The following is a 24,807-nucleotide window of genomic DNA, read 5'->3' as shown; positions in this document are numbered from 1 at the left end:
CACGTCGGGCTCCCGGTGCATGGAGCCTGCTTCTCGCTCTGCCTGTGTCTCTGCCTCTCTCTCTCTCTCTCTGATGACTATCATAAATACATAAAAATTAAAAATAAAAAATAAAATAAATAAATAAAAGTGAACTGAGAATGAGAAACAGAGAATTTGTACTTAAGATAGTTTATCTTGGGGCATCAGGTGGCTCTTTCGGTAAAGCATCTGCCTTCAACTCAGGTCATGATCCTAGAGTCCCAGGATCCAGCCCCGTATTGAGCTCCCTGCTCAGCAGGGAGTATGCTTCTCCCTCTGACCTACCCTTCCACCTCGTGCTCTCTCAAATAAATAAATAAAATCTTAAAAAAAAAAAAAAAAGATAGTTTATCTCTTTCATAAAAAAAATGAAAATATGTCAAAATATTAACCATAATCAATTCTGGGTGGTAGGCTTTGTTGTATTTGTTACTTTATTCCCTTTACTTTCCTATATTTTTAACTTTGTCAATAAAAAAGAAAAAATATTCCTGAAATAAAAACTTGATTCTTCATCCTGAAAGAGAACACAGGTACCAGGAAAAAGTGATCCAAAAGGGTCAAGACTGAGACGTACTCAAATAAAATAATTTTAAAATTAAAGAACCTACTAGGACAAAATATAAAGCTTATTATACACATAAAGGAAAATACCAAATTGGCATCAGACTTTTTCATAACAATATTCAACATTAATACTATACTATAATAAACTTAGAGAAAGAATGGCCAGTTATGAAGAAGGTAGAACTTGGGAGGACATTATTTGTGTGAACTCCTTGTGAGGAAACTGCCAGAAAACAAACCAGCCAATCAAGAAACGTCTACAGAAATTTCAGCAAAAGGACCTGTAGCAAACACTGAATGTTTAACTACAGAACTAAGATAAAATGAAATGAGAGGCTGGGATAAATGTGACAGAAGAGCATGTAAATATAATATGTCTTGACGATATAAAAAGCATACAACTAACAAAATTTGGGAAGAGAAGGTGGGAGGTAAAACAAGTGTACTTCTGACTCATCTGTAATAGGTAAAAAATCAAAGGCTAGTTTTTTTAAAGATTTATTTATTTATTTATTCATGAGAGATACAGAGAGGGAGGCAGAGACACAGGCAGAGATAGAGAAGCAGGCTCCATGCAGGGAGCCCGACGCGGGACTCGATCCCAGGTCTCCAGGATCACGCTCCTGGCCGAAGGCAGCACTAAACTGCTGAGCCATCCGAGCTGCCCAAACCTTCCTACTTATTACAAAAATTATAGTATTAAGTGACCAAAATAAAAGGTTAGGAAAACAGATAGTGAAAATCTTTTTTAAAAACTGTAAAAACCATGGAAGTCTGGGTGGCTCAGCGGTTTAATGCCTGCCTTCAGCTCAGGGCGTGATCCTGGAGTCAGAGGATGGAGTCCCACATCAGACTCCCTCCATGGAGCCTGCTTCTCGTGCTCACTTCAGCAGCACATATACTAAAACATGGAGCCTGCTTCTCTCTCTGTGTGTGTGTATCTCTCATGAATAAATAAATAAAATCTTAACAAAAAACCTGTAAAACCCAGAAAACATCATATAAAACAAAATATAGAATTAAGCCCAAACATATAAAAAATGTAACTAGACTTTCACCTATTAAATTGAAATGATATTCAGATTGTTTTACCTAGCAAAACTCAATTCTATACTGCATATAAATGCTACACTTAAAATAAAATGATTTTTTAAAATTGAAAATAAAAGGATGAGGAAAGGTCCTAAAAAAGCATAAAAAGGCAGGAGAAAAGGAATTCTCCCCTAGAGCATTCACAAGTAAGGCAGGCTGCTAACATCTTGATTTTAGTCCTATAAGACCCATTTTTCAACTGTTTTTTTTTTATTATTTTTTATTTATTTATGATAGTCACACACCGAGAGAGAGAGAGAGGCAGAGACACAGGCAGAGGGAGAAGCAGGCTCCATGCACCGGGAGCCCGACATGGGACTCGATCCCAGGTCTCCAGGATCGCGCCCTGGGCCAAAGGCAGGCGCTAAACCGCTGCGCCACCCAGGGATCCCCACTTTTCAACTGTTGACCGCTATAAGATGATACATTTGTGTTGTTTTCAGCCACTAAATTTGTGGTAATTTGTTACAGCAGCAATAAAAACTTAATATAGAAAGTAGTCCGCTACAACCTTTCCGGAAGGGAATTAACAAAATTACATAGGCACTCACTCAGCAATCCCTCACCCAAGACTCGATCTTGAAAATACAGCCCTGGGACGCGTAGGTGGCTCAGTGGTTAAGCGTCTGCCTTAGGTTCAGGGCATGATCCTGGAGTTCCAGGATAGAGTCCCACATTGGGATCCCTGCATGGAGCCAGCTTCTCCCTCTGTCAATGTCTTTGCGCCTCTCTCTCTGTCTTTCTCTCTCTCTCACCTCCCCCCATGTCTCTTATGAATAAATAAATAAACTTTAAAAAAAAAAGAAAGAAAATACAGCCTCAACAATGTGAAAATATATACATACAAGTTTATTTACTAAAGCACTGATTCTAATCGTAAAATAGTATAAACATCCTAAAAGTCCACACATCAAAGAAAAATCCATTCTTCAAAGAAAATGTTACCATAACATTCACATAATGGAGTATTTTGCCGCTGTTAAAAAAATGAAGATCTCCATGACTAATATGGAGTGTATACATAGTTAAGTGAAAAAAGCAAAATGCAAAGAGTATCTACAAGAAGATACAAGAAACTACAGATATGTCAGCTCGTTTGTACAAAAGAAACATAAAAGGGACAAACCTGAAAATAAAGAGATTGGTAATTTACAAGAGGGTAAGAAAGGGACGGAAGACCTTAGGGGAGATCCCTGGGTGGCTCAGCGGTTTAGCGCCTGCCTTTGGCCCAGGGCACGGTCCTGGAGTCCCGGGATTGACTCCCACATTGGGCTCCTGGCATGGAGTCTGCCTCCCTCTCTCTCTCTCTCTACGTCTCTCATGAATAAATAAATAAAATCTTTAAAAAAAAAAAAAAAAGAAAGAAAAAAATCTTAGGGAACAGAAATCAGATAGTGGGGATGAAGAGAGACTAACACAGGGGATCCCTGGGTGGCGTAGCGGTTTGGCGCCTGCCTTTGGCCCAGGGCGCGATCCTGGAGACCCGGGATCGAATCCCACGTCGGGCTCCCGGTGCATGGAGCCTGCTTCTCTCTCTGCCTGTGTCTCTGCCTCTCTCTCTCTCTCTGTGACTATCGTAAATAAATAAATAAAATTTAAAAAAAAAAAAAAAAGAGAGACTAACACAATTCTTTTTTTTTTTTAGACATATTTTTCTAAGCTCGATTCTTAAAAGCATAGTAATGTTTCAGAAAAATTAATAAGTAAATAATTAAAATCAACCAGGATGTGGTAGGAACCCAAAACAGAATACAAGTAGTAACAAATGAACCTTAAAGAACCTAAGTAACTTTGGAAAAGTACTTTGAATACTGTAAGACTAAAGACAAAAAGACCCATATATAAATAATGTAATCCAGTTAATAAATTTGTTTCTCACAGAGGAATAGCTTGGAAATTCTGAAATTACTTTATGTGTATACTAACACTGAGCAAATAAGTAAATACATTGTTTCTCATTGTCAGAAAAAGAAACTACTAAGTAAAGGAGAAAGGCTAAAAAAAAAACCCTGTGGAGTAGGACTAGAATCAAGATATTAAAATAAACTGATAGGGCAGGGATCCCTGGGTGGCACAGCGGTTTGGCGCCTGCCTTTGGCCCAGGGCGCGATCCTGGAGACCCGGGATCGAATCCCACGTCGGGCTCCCGGTACATGGAGCCTGCTTCTCCCTCTGCCTGTGTCTCTGCCTCTCTCTCTCTCTCCCTGTGTCTCTCATGAATAAATAAATAAATAATATATATTTTTTTAAAAAAATAAATTAATTAATTAAAAAAAATAAAATCAATAGATTACCTAATGTGTCTGAATGTCTTAAGAGATTTAGACAATTAATGGGAGTTGGGAATTGAGTTATTAATATGTATATAGAAAACTAAGGAAACAAACAGACAACCCCCCTCAAAACTATTAACTCCCGGAAAAATAAAAAATCATATAGAGAAAGTAATATTGGCATATACATAGCACAGCTACAACTAGCACTTAATAGCCATAATTTGTAAACACTGAATAGTGTTTCAATCAAAATTACAACATGAATGAGATGGGCAGATGGGAAGTGTGTGTGGGCACACAAGTGCATACATATTTGATTCAGGTCAAGTACTAAATCCTTATTAAGTGATACTAAATGAGGACTAAACCTGAAAAAACAATTATGAAATAGTAACATGAACATATTTGTTATAGAAATGAAGGAAACGTTAAAAAAAAGCTGCAAAAATAAAGAAAGGTAATCCTTCTAAGGAGAGGGAAATTGGAGAAGAAGATAAGCGACTGCCTTTTTTTAAGAGAATAAGCCTTGTAAAACTACTTGACTCTTTAAACAATGTGGATGCATAACTTTGATAATAACTTTGATAAAAATAAAAACTCTAAATTGTAATCTGGAAATGTACACATTTCTGGCCCTAAAAGGAAAAGAAGAGCTGGAAAGGACTAAGATTCAGGTTATACACAGAAGAATCACAGAGTGTGTAATTTTATAGAAATAGGGAGAAACCCACCCCCGCCAAGCCCAGGGCAGCCTCCTCATGGCCACCTGGCCTGGCACCTTATGACAGCCATCCTTGCCCAGTTGCCTGTCACTCACCATCTGACATCTCTTTCTCCACCATCCAGGGTTCCTTCCCTTGCTCCAACAAGGAGATCATGTTGGGCTTAGAAATGGAGAGTCCTGTTTACAGGAGAAGAAAAATGAGAGCAAGAAAGACAAACAGGGAGACAATCAACTTGCTTTCTAGGACTCGGTCCATCTCTTGGTTATTAGGCAAGAAGAGAAATCAGAGGAAAGGCCAGAGAATGGAATGAAGCTTGTATGAAGGATGAAGATGAAACTTCTTCCATAGCACTGGTTCTCAAAATGCTAGAGCAGAAGCACCACCACCTAGGAACTTATTAAAAATGCAAATTCTGGGATGCCTGGGTGGCTCAGCAGTTAAGCATCTGCCTTTGGTTCAGGGCCTGATCCCGGGGTCCCAGGATTGAGTCCCACATCGGGCTTCCTGCATGGAGCCTGCTTCCCTCTGCCTGTGTCTCTGCCTCTCTCTCTGTGTCTCTCATGAATAAATAAATAAAAACTAAAAAAAAAATGCAAATTCTTAGGCCCCAACAGAGACTTACTGAATCGGAAACCACAGTGGTTCTCAAACTTTAATAGGCGTCAGAATCATTTGGAGGGCTTCTTAAAACCCAGCCTACTGGGCCTATTCCCAGAGTTTCTGATTCTGTGGGTCTAGAGAATCAGAGGGTCTAGAGACCCCATAATTTGCAATTTAACAAATTCCTATGCTATACTGATGCTGCTATTTCAAACCTCATTCTACAGCAATGGGAACACTGATTTCTAACTTCTTTAAGCTACTTCAAATTATGTCCTGGGAACTGGAAGTAAAAATTCAGCTAAGCACTTAACATGACCTAGATATTCCCAATGGAAGAAGCAAAAATATTCTGGAGGGAAGATTCTGAATTATGGGGGAGACATCCTTACCAAGCCATACCAAGTTCCTGTAGTTCTCCAACATGACGTCTCTGTATAAATCCTTCTGAGATGGATCCAGCCATTCCCATTCCTCTTGAGAAAAATCCAGAGCCACATCTCTGAAGGTCACCAAACCCTGAAATGAAAAAAAAAAAAAAAAAAAAATTTCTCATTTGCCAAGTGCTCCCATATGGTCCTAGCAGAAAAGATGAAATTCTGCCAGAGTTCAAAGCTCTGTGTGGCTCAAGGGAAATAATTATTGGGGAGCAAGTACATGCCTAGGTTTGTCAAATATTTTAAGAGAAAAAGAAATACTAGAAAGACTCATCCCTTGAAAATTTCACATTTTTGTGAATAAAAAAAGATATATAAACAGGGGAAAAAATTAGCTTATGGCATGAAACATGAGTTTATAACATGAAGGTACGTGAGCAAGGCTATTTTATATTACATATATTATGTATCAAGAAATTCTTATGGAGATGATTCCTTTATATTCCCCAAACTGGGATATCAGATGGGTCAGAAAAGTGAAGGAAGGCCTTGAATTGGCTTTAACAAAAGGTTATGGTCTGAAACTTAGACTCTCTATGTAAGGAGAAACCTGCAAAAATGTGTCCTAAAGAAATAATGAAGTATATATAAAGATATTTAGAAAGAATTTTCATTGAAAGGTTATTTGAAAAATCTGGAAAAAACATGAATGTCAAGAAATAAGTTTAGGGGCGCCTGGGTGGGTCAGTAGGTTAAGCATCTGACTCTTTGATTTTGGTTCAGGTCATGATCTCAGGGTCATGGGATCAAGCCCTGAATAGGGCTCTGCGCTCAGTGGGAGTCTACTACTCTCCCTCCCTCTCATTCTCCCTCTTCTTCTCCCTGCTTGTGTGCTCGCTCGCTCGCTCTCTCAAGTAGACAAAATAAAATCTTAAAATAAAATAAAATAAAATAAAATAAAATAACAGTTTGGCCCACACCACTGAACCATAAGCTGTATGAGGGGAAAGATAACTGTTCTATAAGCTTGTGAATATCAAATGTCTAGTATAAAACCTGTCACATTGTAAAACAGTAAATATTTGCCACTCCAGTGAAAAATGGTAAACTTTTCTGTAATATATCCATAGGAAGGAAGAGTACTCAATGCTTAAAATGGCAGAGTTCCATTTTGCAGAGTATGGTCTCATTTTTAATTAAAAATCATGAAATATCATGCAGAGAATGAATCTAGTGCCAAGATCTCAGATGCCAGCCAAAAATCAACCTGCAAATGGGTTCTAAACACAGCAGCTTCAGGCCTGCTATGTTAACTCTTTTTTTGCTCATTGGTCTATTTAGTTTTCTACTTTTTGAGCTGGTTTTTATATTTTATTTTTACCTAGAAAACAATATTTTGCTTGTGCTTTCTTTTTTTTTTTTTTTAAGATTTTATTTATTTATTCATGAGAAAGACACAGAGAGAGAAAGAGGCAGAGACACAGGCAGAGGGAGAAGCAGGCTCCATGCAGGGAGCCCGACGTGGGACTCGATTCCGGGTCTCCAGGATCACGCCCTGAGCCAAAGGCAGGCGCTAAACCGCTGAGCCACCCAGGGATCCCTGCTTGTGCTTTCAAATTAAATGTATACTGTTGTTCGTCAAATGGCAAAAAAAAAAAAAAAAAAAGACAAATATGATTATTCTACATAGCAGAAATATGGATGAATGTGGCTAGAGAAAAAAGATCACACAACTGCATACTGTTATGTAATTCCCTTGTGCCCCTCTATACTTCTCTGTGTCCTGGGAGGCTGACCTGTATTGGCTGCGTTAATAGACTCCCTTACTTGACCCCATTTTCAGTTGGTTCAGCCACATGCAAGAAATGAAAAGGAGGCAAGTAAAGGATATTTACTCCACTGGGACTTTCTTTGCAGCAAGACCCTGTGTCACCTCTGTCCTTCAATCCTGGTCACAATGCCTGTCAGAGGCCTTCTCTCCACTCAGATCTCTCTGTCTCTGGGTTCAGGACTAAGTTTTACTGCTATGAGTTCCAGGGTATAGCACTATCCTTTGTAGTTTCTCTATATGCCAATTTATAACTTGTAAACAATCCCCTTTTGATTTTCTTACTGGAACCCTGACTGATAAACATGTTGAACCAATGTACTTCTGGGATATGACCATAGATTCCACAAAAGCACCACACTTCCCTAATAAATTCACTTTCCCATTCCCCCATGATTATTTCATAGAGTCTGCCTCTCTCTCAAAACACCACCAACTCCTTTGAACTTCCTCATCTTCTTGCTCACCACATGTCCTTGCTGATCTGTATCCATACTCATATATTGTCTTCCTTCTGTTACAACAGGATAAAACTCCAGACTCCTATCTATGACTATTCCCTCTACTTGTTTCACACAAAGACATTGTTACCTCTCTCCCTTGTAATTATCAGGGAGATATCAGATATAACTCCCTTATGTTATCAGTATTTTCTCACTCTCCTAGATTATTTCTACCGGTATACAAACTGATGCAATATCTTTCATCTTTTAAACAGACAGATAAATTCTCTTCTATAATCTCACTGCAGTTATTGTCCTGTTTCTCTACTCCTCAAAACAAAATTCTTTCAAACACAACTCTCTGAAAGAGTTAAATCAGCAATGTCCAGGAACACCTGGGTGGCTCAGCGGTTGAGGGTCTGTCTTCAGCTCAGGTCGTGATCCCGGGATCCTGGGATTAAGTCCCGTATCCGGCTCCTGCAGGGAGCCTGCTTCTCCCTCCGCCTTTGTCTTTGCCTCTCTCCCTGTGTTTCTCATGAATAAATAAATAAAATCTTTTTTAAAAACTTGTAAAATCACAATATTTGTGAAGCACAATAAAGCAAATGCAGTAGGGATGCCTTGGTGGCTCAGTGGTTGAGCATCTGCCTTTGGCTCAGGTCATGATCCCAGGGTCTTGAGACTGAGTTCCACATCGAGCTCCCTGAGGAGAGCCTGCTTCTCCCTCTACCCATGTTTCTGCCTCTTTCTCTGTGTCTCTCATGAACAAATAAAATATTTAAATATTATTTTATTTAAAATAATATAATTAAATAAATAAATAAATAAATCAGCAATGTCCAATAGAAATACAATGTAAGCCACATATTAAAATTTTTCAGTAGCTACCTTTAAAAAATAGATTTAATGATTAAAACAAAATAAGAATAATTGCTCTATGTATTGACCAATTACTACATGCCAGATATCCTAATAAACATTTTACAGATATTATCTTAATCTGATTGTAAAACTTGTTAAAAAAAAAAAAAGAGTAAGAAACCCATTTTACAAATGTTTAAGACCAAATGTCATGCTAAATCACTAGGATATACTGCAAAAAGAAAAAAAAAAGTAAAGATCTATAATTAAATTTAGTAATATATTTAATATAACCCATTGCATCTAAAATGTCATTTCAACATGTACCCAATATAAAAATTATTAATGAGATGCTTTAATTTTTTGTATCAAATCTTCGAAATCTGGTATATATTTTATACTTACAGCACATCTTCATTCAGAGCAGTCTTATGTGGCTAGTGGGTACATTACTGGACAGCGCAGGTCTAGACTCATCTCTCTCCCCATCTTTTATGCCTACTATTCCCTCGTGAAACCACTGCAATGCTTTCATCCCAACTACTTTATGAAGTAGCTTTTGCCAAAGATATCAGTAGCTTCCATGTTACCAATTCCAATGGTCAGTTCTCAGTCTTAATCTTCTTCACTCTCTCTCAGAAGAATTTAATTCAGTTAATCATACCCTCCATGAAAGACTGCGTACTCATGATTTCCAGGACCCATACTTCTGGCTTTCCTTCTACATCAGTCATGTGCAGTCTCTTTTGCTGGTTCCTCCTCTTCCGGTCAGCCTCTAGATATTGAATACCCAAAACGCAGTCCTTGGGCATCTTTCCTATCTACAATCACAATCCCACCCTCAAGATAATCCTATCCTGTCCTATGGTTTCAAATACACTAATGATTCTCAAATTCACACCTCCAATCCTGACTCCCAGTATATAATCAATATTGCACTTGGATTTCCAACAGGTTTCTCAGACTTAGTAGATCTAGAACTCAATTCTTGTTCCCATCTCATTCTGCCTTGTCTTTCCATCTCAGTAAATGCCAAGGCCATTTGTACAGTTGCCCAGGTCAAAAATCTTTGTAGTTATCCTTAACTTTATTTCTCTCACACTCCACAACCAGTCCCTGGCCAAATTCCATTATTTTCTATCTCTAACATATACCCCAAATCCCACCAGCAACAATGCCACCATCATGGCCCAAGCAGCTATCATTTTCCTCCTAGATTACTGTAGAGTCTTCTGACTGATTTCCCTGCTCCGCCCTTACTTCCTTTCTATTTTCCTTTCAAAATATAAATCAGATTATATCACAAACACTACAAAGATGACTCTTCACCCTTAGAATAAAACTCAAAGTTCTGGTCATGAGTTTCAAGGGCCCAGATAACTTGTTCCCCAGGTACTCCTGTGATCGCATCATAGTGCTCATTTCCCTCTGAGGATACTGACTCAACAATATTCCTAGAACCCATCAGACATGTTCCCACCACAGTAACTTCATATTTGCTATTCCTTCTCCTCTTAAAGCTCTTCTCCAGATCTTCACAAAACCTCCTTCCTACTTTCACCGAGGCTTTTCTTTGCTTAAATGTCACTTCCTCAGAAGGGCCATCCTGGATCTCCTTATTTAAAAGGGCACTCAATAATCACACCTCTATCCTTTATTTCACTTGCACTGATCTCCAGCACAACATATCATGATCCATCTAAAAGAATAGTTCTTTTCTGTCACATATTTGAGCATGGCACTGAGTAAAAAGGATAGTAAATCATTTGTAGAGAGATTATATGAAGTAGTTGAAAGAAATGGTGAGAGCCGCTCATTGGGCTACTTGTGACTCTCTGAGGTCCCAAAGTCCAAAAAAATAAGATGGAGTTTCTGGAAACAAGATGAAAACAACAACTTACTTGAGACATGGCTTTACAAAGTCCAACAGCCATTCTTCCTTCCTTCTTCAATCTTCTCTTTAGGAGAACAATGTCCTGAAAAGGGACAATTAAAGGGAAAAAAAATAGCAGACCAGCCCTATGTTGCTGATCGGAGATTCACAAAGATAGAGCTCTTATTCTATAAGGTCTCTATTGCCTCCTGACATGGGCCAGCCCTACCCACTTCCAAGATCTGAGAAAAGGTCAAAGCTGAATTTTAGCCCTGAAGTCCTGACCTATATTAAGAACATGTAGCCTAAACTCAACAAAATCTAAATGGCCAACAAGGTGGTTTATGATCTGGTCCCTAGCTGTCTCTCATTCCCTACCCTTAATCTCCTTGTTCACCCTACTCCAGGAACACAGGTTTCCTTACAGTTCCTCAAACACTGTGCACTCCTTCTTCAAGGCTGTTGCCTTCACTCCCTCTCTTCATTCCTATTTGTGCTCAAATTTTTTAAAGATTTTATTTATTAAAAAAAAAGATTTTATTTATTTATTCATGAGAGACAGAGAGAGACACAGGCAGAGGGAGAAGCAGGCTCCATGCAGATAGCCCGACGTGGGACTCAATCCCGGGTCTTCAGAATCACATCCTGGGCTGAAGGTGGCGCTAAACCGCTGAGCATAACCCAGGCTGCCCTTATTGTCCCCATCTTACCAAGTAAAACTAAAGTGCAAAAAACTTAAACAACTCAAAGTCATAAGAGTCAAAATGCAATGAGACTCAAAAACTGGTCCCCTTTCAAGAGCCTACAATGTCTGAATGGGAAATATTTAACATAACCTGAGGAACCAATGCCACATATTTACTAACGAAGCCTCTTCAGAGCTGGCAGATGTTACCTTTATTATCTCACAGAAATACAGCTTGAGGCAGGCATTGCTAAATTTTAATACAAACCAATAACAAATTGCTCCTTGTCCTCTCAGAGCCAACATTTCTTCATTCTGAAAATGAATATTGTTGTGTTTGACCTAGAATTTAGGATCTACAACCCCCTAATTCTGGGCTACTCTGCACGAGCCAACTCAGTGTCTAAGAGAGTTATTTCATTAGTGCAATGCAGCTTGAAATTGTCCATAAAAGCCTTTGCAACCTGAGAGAAGAATCGATGAAGTCTTTCTGCATCTGGAAGCCCTACATAGCATCTGCATAAAAGAAACGTCTTTTAAATTTCTGTTTGCAAAGCTGTGTATCACTTGAGCAATACCTTCCCAAGTTTAAGATGAACCTCAGTCTCTGAAGAAAGTGATGTTAAAGACTTGAGTTTTATACAGCCCCCAGGCACATGCTGACTTTCCATTCCTTCAGTCATTGGCTACATGACCTTGAGCAAGTTACTCCATCTCTCAGAACCTTTCTTTCCTCACTGTCAGAGACTGCATGAGTCAATTCCTGGCAGAGAGAAGTGCTACCTTTGTTCCCATTTACATTCTATACACACTTTTGGAAAGGATATGAGAGAATTTTTCTTTATTAACGGAGAAAGTCAGAACCAAAATTTAGCTCACTTGGTACATGAGAAAAAAGAGCCATGGATCAGCCTTTCTTAGCACCAAAATGAAGAGTTTTAATAAAGACAAAGCTAAAACCTCAAACTCCTTGGGCTTTCAGATTAAGCTTTCCTCCAGAGGCAGTCAATTTGAGGACAGTCTCACTAGAATGTCTTTAGCCTGGATCCTGTGACTCACTCACAAGGACAATGAAGGAAGAGGCCCATATCAAGATCCCATATCCTGGAGGCTCCTAGTCCAAGACCAGGGACAATTCTCTCCAAAACCCTTAGAACCCAGGGCCCACACTTTTCACTCTCACACTACAGGAAAGATCAAGAAAGCTTAATAATTAAAAGCAAGGACTCTGGAGCCAAAACGCCTAGGTTCGAGACCCCATTCTATCACTAATTAACTGCCTGAACTTGGGCAAGTAATTTTAATCTTTCTATGCCCACAGTCACACACAATCAAGCCTGTGGTCTCATAAACACATAAAAGTTCTCACCCGGTCACACACATACATGGTATATGGTCCCACAAATTCACACGTAATGTCAAATATCTATGCAGTGGCAGTAACAAAAAGAGATGATGACACACAATTACTCCAACAGGGAGATTGTTCCACACAACGTCACACAGAGTGTGAACCACACAAAGTCACACACCCTGTCATCATTACTCATACAAATGTATACCTGCTGAGATAAGATGGACACGGGTACACAAGCACACCTGCTGTCACACACATTCAAACACTGTACTATCTACAGAGACAAGTGGTCAAACGCAATCACCCACATTCATACAGCGACACACACAATGTCACACCCGCAGTCTCTCTCAAACGCATACACAGTAACACAGTTGTACCTGCAGAGAAACAGTTTTATACCCGAGACATATAGTCTCACATAAGCACACAAGCGGTGACACACAAGATCACATTCTGTCACACGGCGGCCTCTCACGTAACCCCAGAGGCACCCACCCTGGTCCCATCCCTGTCCCTGCCGGTGCCCCCGAAGCCCGGCCCTGACCTCTGGCGCCCGCGCGCAGCCAGGCCCAACTCACCTCCCGGCGCCCTGGGCTCTGGAAAGCCGCCCAGACACTCGAGACCCGCGACGTCCCCCTTCCCCAGAATCCCCCGCAGGGCGAAGCAGAGCAAGGACTGAGGCGCACGGGACCCCGAGTTCTGCTGGGGAAACATCCAGCTGGACTGGAAGCCGCTCAGGTTTTCCTTCCGACCCCGGGAACCACGAGTCCCAGAGTGCTTTGCGCCGCCGCCTTCTTTGCTGAACTACATTTCCCAGAGGACCCTCAAGGCCCGCCTCGACTCCGCGCCTGCGCAGGCGGCCGCGACCGGGGCGTGTGAGTACCGAGCTGGCTGCTCTCGTAGTAGGTCTCGGGCGCTCAAGTGGCCGTGCGCGGCTGTGTGTGAGCAAACCGTGAGGCTCCGCGTGTCCGTGACTCTTATTGAATGCTCAGGTGTGGCGATCTGTGTGTGACCGTCGCTGCACACGTTTGTGCCTGCGCACCACGGGGCAAAGATTTCTGTCCCGTGCAGTGAGTTTCTGTACTTAAGATCATGTCCCGTGATTCTGGGTCGTTGCATGACGCCGAGGATGTGAGAGTGTTTGTGGGTTTGCGAGAGGTATTAGACTGACTTTGGGCAACCATTGCTTTGTGTTCTTTCCCCAGAGGTCGAAGGATTTTACCTACGACACGTGGTGGGGCTGTATTTGTTTCTGGGCTTCCCCGCAGTGTGGAGCGGGTGGGAGAGGTTTCACCATCCCTCACCCCCGGCAGTGGGCCGGGTCACTGTTACCTTCGCTTTTAGATCCCTTCTCTACTTGGACCCAGTGTGATACCGCAGAAGGGTAATTAGATTCCGTTTGTTGGGAAGACGCTCGTTTGCCCCCAAGCTCTTCATAATAATGATAATTCGCTGGAGCTCTGGGGGTTCTCTGGGTGTTGCTCCCACCTTTTCTCTATACAACTTCAATTAGTGCCCAGCTTCAAGAAAACTACCCACCGTCAGGAGGACAGCCATGTGAGCCCCTGAATGATGTGAAAGAAAACCAGAGCTGAACAGTAGTTAAAAGAGGTTGAAAAATATATATATTTTTTATTCGGGAACAATTGCAATAGGGGAGAAGAAACTTCAGCAAAGAATTGGGTTCAGTTCCAAATGCAGCAAAAACTAGTAGGGTTTACATGCAAGGAACAAATCGGTGGGGGTGAGAGGGGTAGTCCATGGATAGAAAATTAAGAGTCAAGGGTAGGGGGAAATTCTTGCTAGACTGACCAACAGAATTCTTGCTGAGGGCAGGCAGTCCAAGGAGATCAGATATGGCCTGGATGCATAAGGGATTTAATTAGATATTGAGAGTGGTCAGCTACCAAGGGCTCTGGCTAAACTGAGTTGACAAAATTCTTGCTAAAACTGGGTAATGCAAAGAGAGACACTGAAACCCCAAGATTGAAGCGCCTAGTTGAGAAGAGGATGCAGAGGAGCCTAACTAAAATTTGATCAAGGAGAAAGTATTTGACAGTTAAAATTCTGAACAAAGCAATATTCTTCCCCATCCCCAGACCCTGGAAGATCTAAAAGGTGCCCTGAAAAAAATAAAAAATAAAAATAAAAGGTGCCCTGAAGTCAGGATCTTGGTAGTGGTATGTGGATACAAGGGGGAAGTTCTTGAAATGAAAACCAATCTTTGGAGAATAATCCCTCCAATCCTCTCCCCACAGAGAGATGTCTAATAGCTAAAGCCTGAGAGTCTTAGACAAACAGAGTCTGGCTAATAAGGCTGATGTGATTTTCTGTTTATCTGTGAAATTGGGCATTGTTACTGTCAAAATAAGGCAAGCACTTTTTTTTTAAGGCTCTACAAACTTTAAAAGTGGGGTCGCTTAATGGGGAAATGTACTAGGTAAGTGTTCTTTGGATGATAATTATGGTTTGCTTCTTGACATCAAACAGCCCTTCCCTGGATTTGATGATCAGTGAAGGTTAGAGATCATCTTGGACATTTCATGGACTAAAAAACTAGAAATTTAAGACAGTCCATTCTTAACTGGCATAGTACACTTTCAGCGAAACTTTAAATGTGTACGACTATCTCTTCATATGTCAGTAATTGATCATAGGAATATTTTTGTCCTTTGTTTATTCTCCTTCTTCATGCCACCAAGTCCAACACTGTTTTGAGTCTAGTCATCTCCGGTAGAGCAGGACAGTGGTCCTCAAAGTATGCCAATTGGGTAAGTGGTTGTGCCGCTAAAACAAATTCTGGTAGGACTATGTCCATCAGGATATAGTCAAAAAGGCAGAACTACAGTGGCATTTTCAAACAGAATATTTAATTACAGGAAATTGTACAATGTTGAATGAATGAAAGAGCAAAAAGGGGACAGATTTGTAACTTCAAGAAACAGCTTACACCACAGGACTTGAGGAAGAAAGGGGAAGGGATGGATTTACTAGAACTTAAGAGCTCTGAAAAGTAGTCTCAGCCTGGCTGTTAACTGGATTTAGTCATCTGGTGCTGGGAAAGCAAAAAGATTTTGCAGCCAAGCATAGCCCTCCTCTGCTGCTAGAGATAATGAAAGAACTGGAAAATAGAAAGTGAGTTCCTTTTTCATTTCTGCCTTCCACCCTCCCATTTATGCCTCCATTGGCAAACTATAAAAGAGGCAATGGAGACGGAAAAATGTCTTTGTCAGAGACCTAGCTCCAGTATCACAGAATAGAGAAAGGCATGTTTGAAACTGAAACAATGACAGGGAAATGATTGATATATGATCCTTTTTCAATGTGCTGGAAAGTAAGTTAATTCATATAATTTTCCAAGTTTATTTTTCTTCTCAAACTTTTTTAACAATGTTACCAATTCTTACAAGAGAATCCTATTATATGAGCAAAAAATGGTGCATATTTTATAACAAAGTATCTTAATAAAAAAGCGATTCAAATTCTGAAATAGCTATCATCTAGTTTAATATGTAGTTATTTGGAGGAACTCCTATTTTTTACCTATCTTGTAACTTTGATAATAAATATGGATTTATACGTTTTCTAACTTTGTGTTGTCTAATGCAAATATTTCATGGTGAATCACTAACTCTACCCATGACTTAACAGTTCTCATTATCCTAACAAGTGTAAGAATAAGAATCATGGTATGTGGGGATCCCTGGGTGGCGCAGCGGTTTGGCGCCTGCCTTTGGCCCAGGGCGCGATCCTGGAGACCCGGGATCGAATCCCACGTCGGGCTCCCGGTGCATGGAGCCTGCTTCTCCCTCTGCCTGTGTCTCTGCCTCTCTCTCTCTCTCTCTGTGGCTATCATAAGTAAATAAAAATTTAAAAAAATAAATTAATTTAAAAAAAAAAGAATCATGGTATGTGATTTTTTTTTTTTGGTATGTGATTTTTTAAAATAAATTATTAGGTATATTAATTATCTCTTTTTTAAAGATTTATTTATTTACTTATTTGTGTGTGTGTGAGAGAGAGAGAGGCAGAGACACAGGAGGAGGGAGAAGCAGGCTCCATGCCGGGAGCCCGATGTGGGACTCGATCCCGGGACTCCAGGATCGCGCCCTGGGCCAAAGGCAGGCGCTAAACCACTGAGCCACCCAGGGATCCCCTAATTATCGCTTTTTTAAATTGAGATATAACTGACATATATTATTTTCAGGAGTACAACATAATGATTCAATACTTGTGATATATTGTGAAATGATCACCCCAATGAATCCAATTAACATCCATTACTATACATCAAAAAAGTTCTTTCAGGACACCTGGGTGGCTCAGCCATTGAGCGTGTCTGCCTTTGGCCCAGGGCGCAATCCCGGAGTCCTAGGATCAAGGTCCACATTGGGCTTCCTGCATGGAGCCTGCTTCTCCCTCTGCCTATGTATGTCTCTGCCTCTCTCTCTCTCTTTGTGTCTCTCATGAATAAATAAAATCTTTTTTTAAAAAAAGGTGTTTTTTTTCTTGTGATGAGAACTTTTAACTCTTAACCAACTTTCAAATATGCAATATAGTATTATTAACTATAGTCACTATGCTTTATATTACATCTCCATGCTTTATTTTTTTTTAAGATTTTATTTATTCATGAGAGACACACAGAGAGAGAGAGGCAGAGACACAGAGGAGAAGCAGGCTCCATGCAGGAAGCCTGACGCAGGACTCAATCCCGGGACCCCAGGATCATGCCCTGGGCCAAGGGCAGGCTCCAAACTGCTGAGCCACCCAGGGATTCCCCCATGATTTATTTTATAATTGGAAGTTTGTACCTTTTGACCCTCTTCACCTATTTCACCTATACCTCTATCCCACCTCTGGCAACCACCAATCTGTTCTGTATCTTTGATGTGGGATTTTTTTTAACTTTTAATTTTTAAGAAATTTTTTTCAAAGCCCAGTGTGGGGCTTGACTCACAGCCCCAAGAGTTCCATGCTGTACTAAATGAGCTAGCTAGGTGCCCTGCCCCTCTTTTGGTGAGCTTTTTTAGTTTCTTACTTGAAGGCAGTCATTCTGAATTAAGAATAAAATAAAATTGAGGGGACATGTGGTTGCCTCAGTCAGTTGAGTCTGGCTCTTGGTTTCAGCTCAGGTCATGATCTCAGGGTCCTGGAATCAAGCCCTGTGTCAGGCTCTGCGTCAGTGCAGAGTTAGCTTAAGGATTCTCTCCCTCTGCCCCTCTCCTCACTTCTGAGTGCATGTCTGCACACATGCTCTCTCTCTCTCTCTCTCTCTAAAATAAATAAATAAAATGTTTAAAAATAAATAAAATTGGGAATGAAGAAACCAAGAATGATTTCTTGTCTTAGTTATTTTGATTGGTCACCCATATTCTTTACAATAGAATGTTCTTTTATAACCTTGCCTAGGGAAGGATAAAGCACAATTTTACCAGGGCTTACTCAGGATTGCTTATTGAGGCATTTGGAAGGAGTCCATAACCCACTATTAATGCTAGTGAAGAACCTCCTCACACCATAATTCATATTCCAGATAAATAAAAAACCCATGGCCAATTTGTGGGGAAGAGAATTTATATTTAATGGCTAACTTCTATGAACTGTATAATTTCCTTTATGTATGTTATTTCATTTGTTCTTCACAATACTCTAAATAAATATTCCTTTTTTTTTTTTTTTTTTTTTAATGACAGTCACACAGAGAGAGAGAGAGAGAGGCAGAGACACAGGTAGAGGAAGAAGCAGGCTCCATGCACCGGGAGCCCGATGTGGGATTCGATCCCGGGTCTCCAGGATCGCGCCCTGGGCCAAAGGCAGGCGCCAAACCGCTGCGCCACCCAGGGATCCCTAAATAAATATTCCTATTCAATTTTATGGTTGGGGGACTCAGAAATGTGACAGTTTATAAACGTTCAGGTAGCTGGTATGAGATAGGATTCAAACTTACTTCTCTTTAGGATCACATGTCTGTGATGGTACACCTTGGTACATCATTTACTAAACCTAATCTTCTTTTATCTGAGCAATCTTCTTTTATCTTCAACAAATGGTGCTGGGAAACCTGGACAGCCACATGCAAAATAATGAAACTGGACCACCTTCTTTCACCATAAACAAAAATAAGCTAAAAATGAATTAAATACCTAAATGTGAGACTTGAAACCATAAAATTCCTTGAAGAGAGCATAGGCAGTAATCTCTCTGACATAGCAACATTTTTCTAGATATGTCTCCTAAGGCAAGGGAAAGAAAAGCAAAAATAAACTATTGGGACTACATCAAAATATAAAGTTTCTGCATAGCAAAGGAAATGATCAACAAAACTAAAAGGCAACCAACAGAATGGGAGATGATATTTGCAAATGACATATCTGACAAAGGGTTAGTATCCAAAACGTATAAAAACGTATAAAACTCAACACCCAAAAACCAAATAATCCAACTAACAAATGAGAAGTCATGCATAGACATTTTTCCAAAGAAGACATACATATCTGTCAGAATGGCTAAAATCAACAACACAAGAAGCAACAGATATTGGAAGTGGGGAAATAGGAACCCATATTTAAGCATCCCATTCTTGGTTTCCGCTCAGGCCATGATCTCAGGGTTGTGGAACTGAGCCCCACATTGGGCTCTATGTTCAGTGCAGAGTCTGCTTAAGACTGTCCCCAGCAAAATAAATAAATCTAAAAAAAAAAACTATCAGCCCTGGAATTTGGGGATTATTACTAGCAAAGGAAATGATCAACAAAGTCATTAATAGATTTTAGTTAGTATTGACATCAGGAGGTGAGTCCTCCAACTTTTTCTTTTTTTCAAAATTGTTTTCGTTACTAGAGGAGCCTTGGAATTCCATAAATATGGGGACTAATTTTTCCATTTCATCCAAAAAAAAAAAAAAGCCACTGTTGATAGGAATTGAAATTAATCTTAGATCTCTTTGGGTAGTATTGGTATATTTATTATTATGACTATTTGAGAGAGCACAAGCAGGAGGATTAGAGGAAGAGGGAGAAGCAGGCTCCCCACTGAGCAGGGAGCCCAATGTGGGGCTCAATTCCAGGACCTTGAGATCATGACCTGAGCTGAAGGTAGACACTTAACCTCAGTCACCCAGGCGCCCCGTAAGGTTTCTAATGCATGACCAAAGGATGTCTTTATATTTATGTATTTATTTAGTTTCAAGTTTCATTCAAATTCCAGTTAGTTAACAGATAGTGTTTTATTAGTTTCAGGAGTAGAATTTAGTGATCCATCACCTAATATAACACCCAGTGCTCATCACAAGTGCCCTAAGGTCTTCTTAAATTTTGTGGGTTTAAAGGTTTATTTTTTTAAATTTTGTAGCTTTCAGTGTACAAGTCTTTTACCGCCTTCATTAACTTTATTCTTAGGTATTTTATTCTCTTTAATGTTAATGACATGGTTTCCCTACTCTCCTTTTCAGATGGTTTATTGCTGTTGTATGAAAATACAACTGACTTTTGTTTGTTGATCTTGTACTCTCTAACTTTGCTCAATTTATTAGTAGTTTCTTTGTGAGTTCACTTGGATTTTCCACATATAGAATGTCTGCAAATAGAGATGGTTTTACTTATTTCTTTCCAATTGAAATGTCTTTTATTTCTCTTTATTATCTACTTCTTTTGACTGTGGTTTCCAGTACTTGAATAGGACACTATTCACAAAACAAGAATACCAAGATGAAATGAAACAGTGAGTAAAGCAAATACTACCAAATAAGGCAAGTGCAAACAGTATTAAAAACAGACTAATTAGAAATACTGAATGGGACCTGAGGTTGCTCCATGGTTTTAAAAAAGAAAATCCATCAAGAAGAAATGTTATTAATTTCTATAGGCCTGGGGATCCCTGGGTGGCGCAGCGGTTTGGCGCCTGCCTTTGGCCCGGGGCGTGATCCTGGAGACCCGGGATCGAGTCCCACGTCAGGCTCCCTGCATGGAGCCTGCTTCTCCCTCTGCCTGTGTCTCTATAGGCCTAAATAAGATAGATTTGAAAGCTAAGCTTGATGGAAATACATGGAGAAAAGCTTCTTAACATGATCATAAATTTATTTATTATAGAAATGGAAGTGCTAAGTTTTTAAAAATAATTAAGGCTTATTTCTTCTGCTGGGTTGAATACATTGGTGTTTGTTCTATTAATATTACTTATATCTACATTTACATTACAAATCTAATTTTACATGTGTTAAACATAATATAAATTAATAAGTAAAAGACATCATTAATAAAAAAACAACAGGAGAATGATGAGGTAACTATATATATAAAAACATCAAAGTTTGCAACCTTTTAATTTTGGTATAATATTGTTAAAATATATATATATATACATATGTTAAACACTTGCTTTTTAAGGTAATGTGAAAATTCATAGAACTTCATTAGATTTAAAACTAAACCTTATGAAATAAAATGGAAGAAATCACAAAATATATTGACTATAGTGCAATAAAATTTTAAAAACTAAACACCGGGGCACGTGGGTGGCTCAATGGTTGAGCATCTGCCTTCAGCTCAGGTCGTGATTCCAGGGTCCTGGGATGGGAGTCCCGCGTGGGGCTGTCTATGGGGAGGCTGCTTCTTCCTACTGCCTATGTCTCTGCCTCTCTCTGTCTCTCATGAATAAATAAATAAAATCTTAAAAAAAAAAACCTAAACATTAGGGGATGGTAAAAATGAATACATCAAACTGACTTGACTTTCAGAAGAAAAAAGGAAAAGGTTAAAAAGCCTTAAATAAGATTAAATAAGTTTTAAAGAGCAGTAAATAAAAATAAGCTTCAAGAGATTAGTAAATATTAACAGAAATTAACAAAATATAAAAAGATACATTGAAAAGGTGATTAAAAGAATAAAGCTTTTTTGATTAAAAAATAGAAAAATAATTCTCAAGAATATTCAGAATATGTCTATAGACACAGAGGAGATTAAGTAATTATATAACTTAGTTCTAGCAATAAATATTCCCCAAGAGTTCTGTGTTTTGTCTAGATAGAGCAGAATACTTCAGATTATAGGTTTACATCTGTCAGTGGATATTAACAAGCATTTTCTCTGCATTTGTTTTATGTGGTAATTTTCTTCTACACGTAGTTTAAATTTGTTTAGGTTAAATTTGTTTTTTTCAGTCTCTACACCCAACATGGGGCCTGAACTCACAAGCCCAAGATCACATACTCCATGACTAAGCTAGCCAGGTGCCCCACACCTAGTTTAAATTATATAAAGCATAGATGTTAATAGTATGTTAGATATTATAATGTGTGACTTTTTTTTCCTGGTGTTTAAATGTATGTGAAGTATTGTTTGCTGTGAGATATAGACCATAAACATCTAAACAGTTTTTATTTATTTTTTTGTAAACAGGCTCTACACTAAACATGAGGCTTGAACTCACAAGCCTGAGATCAAGAGTCACATGCTGTATGGACTGAGCCAGCCAGGCATCCCTAAACTTTTTAAAAATTTAAATTTTTAAACAGGCGCCAGACCGCTGCGCCACCCAGGGATCCCCCTAAAAATTTAAATTTTTAAAAATGATTTATTTGTTTGTTTGTAGAGCAGGGGGAGGGACAGAGGGAGAATGAGAGAGAATCCCAGGCAAACCCTGCACTGAGTGTACGGAGCCCAATGTGTAGCTTGATGGGGCGGGGCGGGGGGGGGGGGGGGGGGCGGTCGGTCAGTCCTATGGCTCTGAAATCATGACCTGAGCCAAAACCAAGAGTTGGACACTTAATCAACTGAGCTACCCAAGGACCCCTAAAGATTTTCTTTTTTTTTTTTAAGATTTTATTTATTTATTCATGAAAGACACACACACACAGAATGAGAGAGAGAGAGAGAGGCAGAGACACAGAGGGAGAAGCAGGCCCCATGCCGGAAGCCTGATACCGGACTCGATCCCAGGACTCCAGGATCACACCCTGAGCCAAAGGCAGGCGCCAAACCACTGAGCCACCCAGGGATCCCAAGATTTTCATTTTTAAGTAGTCTCTACACACAAGATGGGGCTCAACCTTACACCCCTCAGATCAAGAGTTGCATGCTGTATTGACTGAGCCAGCCAGGCATCCCAAGACCATAAACATCCAGAAATGATGCAGTTAAAATGAAAAGTAAAGTGTTTCACATTCACTGGAGTTTGAATATTTTCCACCAAAAAATAACTACATAAATCAGTGAGAAGAGTGGCATTATTTTATAGTTTTGAAAATCTCTTTCATCCTAAGTGTAACAGAATACAGCTGGTATTTTATATGTGCTCTTGCATTTATTTATTTATTTATTTATCTATTTACTTACTTACTTACTTACTTATTTATAGGGTGGGGAAAAGGGTAGAGGGAGAGAGAATCCCAAGCATACTCCACACACAGCTGGAGCCTGACTTGGGGCTTGATCTCACAACCCTGAGGTCATGACCTGAGCTGGAATCAAGAGTTGGACACTTAACCAACTGAGCCACCCAGGTGCCCCTATGTGCTCTTACATTTAATCTGCTGAGATAAATAAAGAAAACCTGGCCTCATACAGGCACAATTTAAAAATGAAGAAGTATTTAATGGCCTTTTCAGATATTTGTCAATATTATTCTTTAATACCACACCAAAAATCAACAATTAGGTAATTTCTTAAAGTTACTGTAATGTGGAATCTGGCCTTTATCTCTCTGTCCTTTTTTTAAAAAGATTGGTATTAATTTTAATTTTTTGTATTTTTTTAAGTAACCTCTATCCACAAAGTGGTCTTGAACTCACAACTCCAAGATCAAGAGCCACATGCTCCACTGACTAAATAAGCCAGCCGATACCCCTAGCCTCAGTCTCTCAAATTAAAATCCATTTGTCTATCTTATACTTTATAATATTGCCACAGATGATTTTGCACCATCACACAGTAATCATTTGGAAAATACTGGTTCAATGAGTTAGGCAGATCTTCCAAATACTGACATATTTCATTAGATGGTATTACAAAATCACATTCATTAGTAACATCAGCAATCTCATCACAAAAGACTAAGTATTAGAACACTGTCAAGTTCATGGTGATAGATGCTTGTTTTTCAATATGTTAATTTTTAAAAATATTTTATTATTCATAAGAGACATAGAGAGAGAGAGGCAGAGACACAGGCAGGGGAGAAGCAGGATCCATGCAGGGAGCCCGATGTGGGACTCGATCCCGGGACTTCAGGATCACGCCCTGGGCCGAAGGCAGGCGTCAAACTGTCAAGTCACCCAAGGATCCCCTCAATACACTAATTTTTTGTTTGAAAGTCAAATTAACAAAAATTACTACTAGTTTTCTTTACTGTCAGTTTTTATAAATCACTTCATTCTTGACAAAATGTTTACCAAACATACAAGTCTTTATCTTCTTATCCAAAATGTGTCAGTTATTCTTTCAAATAAAATTGATGTCCATAAAAAGGGGGCTAATTCAGCTCACCACTCAATCATAAAAGCGCATTTCCTGGAAACAACTTGATACTTCAGCATGAAGGAAAACTTTATGTGCATTTTAATATCCTGGTTGTAATATGATAGTTCTGCAAGACATTACCATTGGGATAAATTTAGCAAAGAGCTCATGGGGTCTCTCTACATAATTTTTTTACAAATGGATGAATCTAAAATTATCTCAAAATAAGGGGCGCCTGAGTGGTTCAGTGGTTGAGCGTCTGTCTTCGGCTCAGAGCATGATCCCAGGATCCAGGATCAAGTCCCACATCGGGCTCCTTGCAGGAAGCCTGCTTCTCCCTCTGCCTAGGTCTCTGCCTCTCTCTCTGTGTGGCTTTCATGAATAAATAAATAAACTCTTAAAAAATAAATAAATAAAATAAAATAATCTCAAAATAAAACTATAATTTAAAAATCTTGTACTTAGGATCAAGTTATCAAAACTAATTTTAACTGTTTTATGAAGAACATTTGTAAGTGGGAACTCGCCTGTTTTTACAAGTGTGTGGTGGTAAAGGAGTTTAATAACACTGTCCCAATTCAAGCTAAAGGCCCAGCAGATTTACCCACCATTGCCTTTGTACAATCAGTGCAAATTTCAGCAC

General features: G+C 39.4%; 1 protein-coding gene across 1 annotated transcript in view; it reads right to left on the bottom strand.

The window, feature by feature from the left end:
• ZNF527 (zinc finger protein 527) overlaps positions 1–13,495 on the bottom strand; it is a 28,236-nt gene extending 14,741 nt beyond the window's left edge. Inside the window, 4 exon segments of the mRNA XM_038529104.1 lie at positions 4,774–4,857; positions 5,674–5,800; positions 10,692–10,766; positions 13,287–13,495. Coding sequence (XP_038385032.1) covers positions 4,774–4,857; positions 5,674–5,800; positions 10,692–10,724 — 244 coding nt within the window. The 5' untranslated portion in view covers positions 10,725–10,766; positions 13,287–13,495.
• Positions 13,496–24,807: the final 11,312 nt, after the last annotated feature.

The sequence above is a fragment of the Canis lupus genome, chromosome 1, assembly GCF_011100685.1.
Source record: "Canis lupus familiaris isolate Mischka breed German Shepherd chromosome 1, alternate assembly UU_Cfam_GSD_1.0, whole genome shotgun sequence".
Lineage (NCBI taxonomy): Eukaryota > Metazoa > Chordata > Mammalia > Carnivora > Canidae > Canis > Canis lupus.
This window is presented reverse-complemented; position numbering and strand designations above follow the sequence as displayed.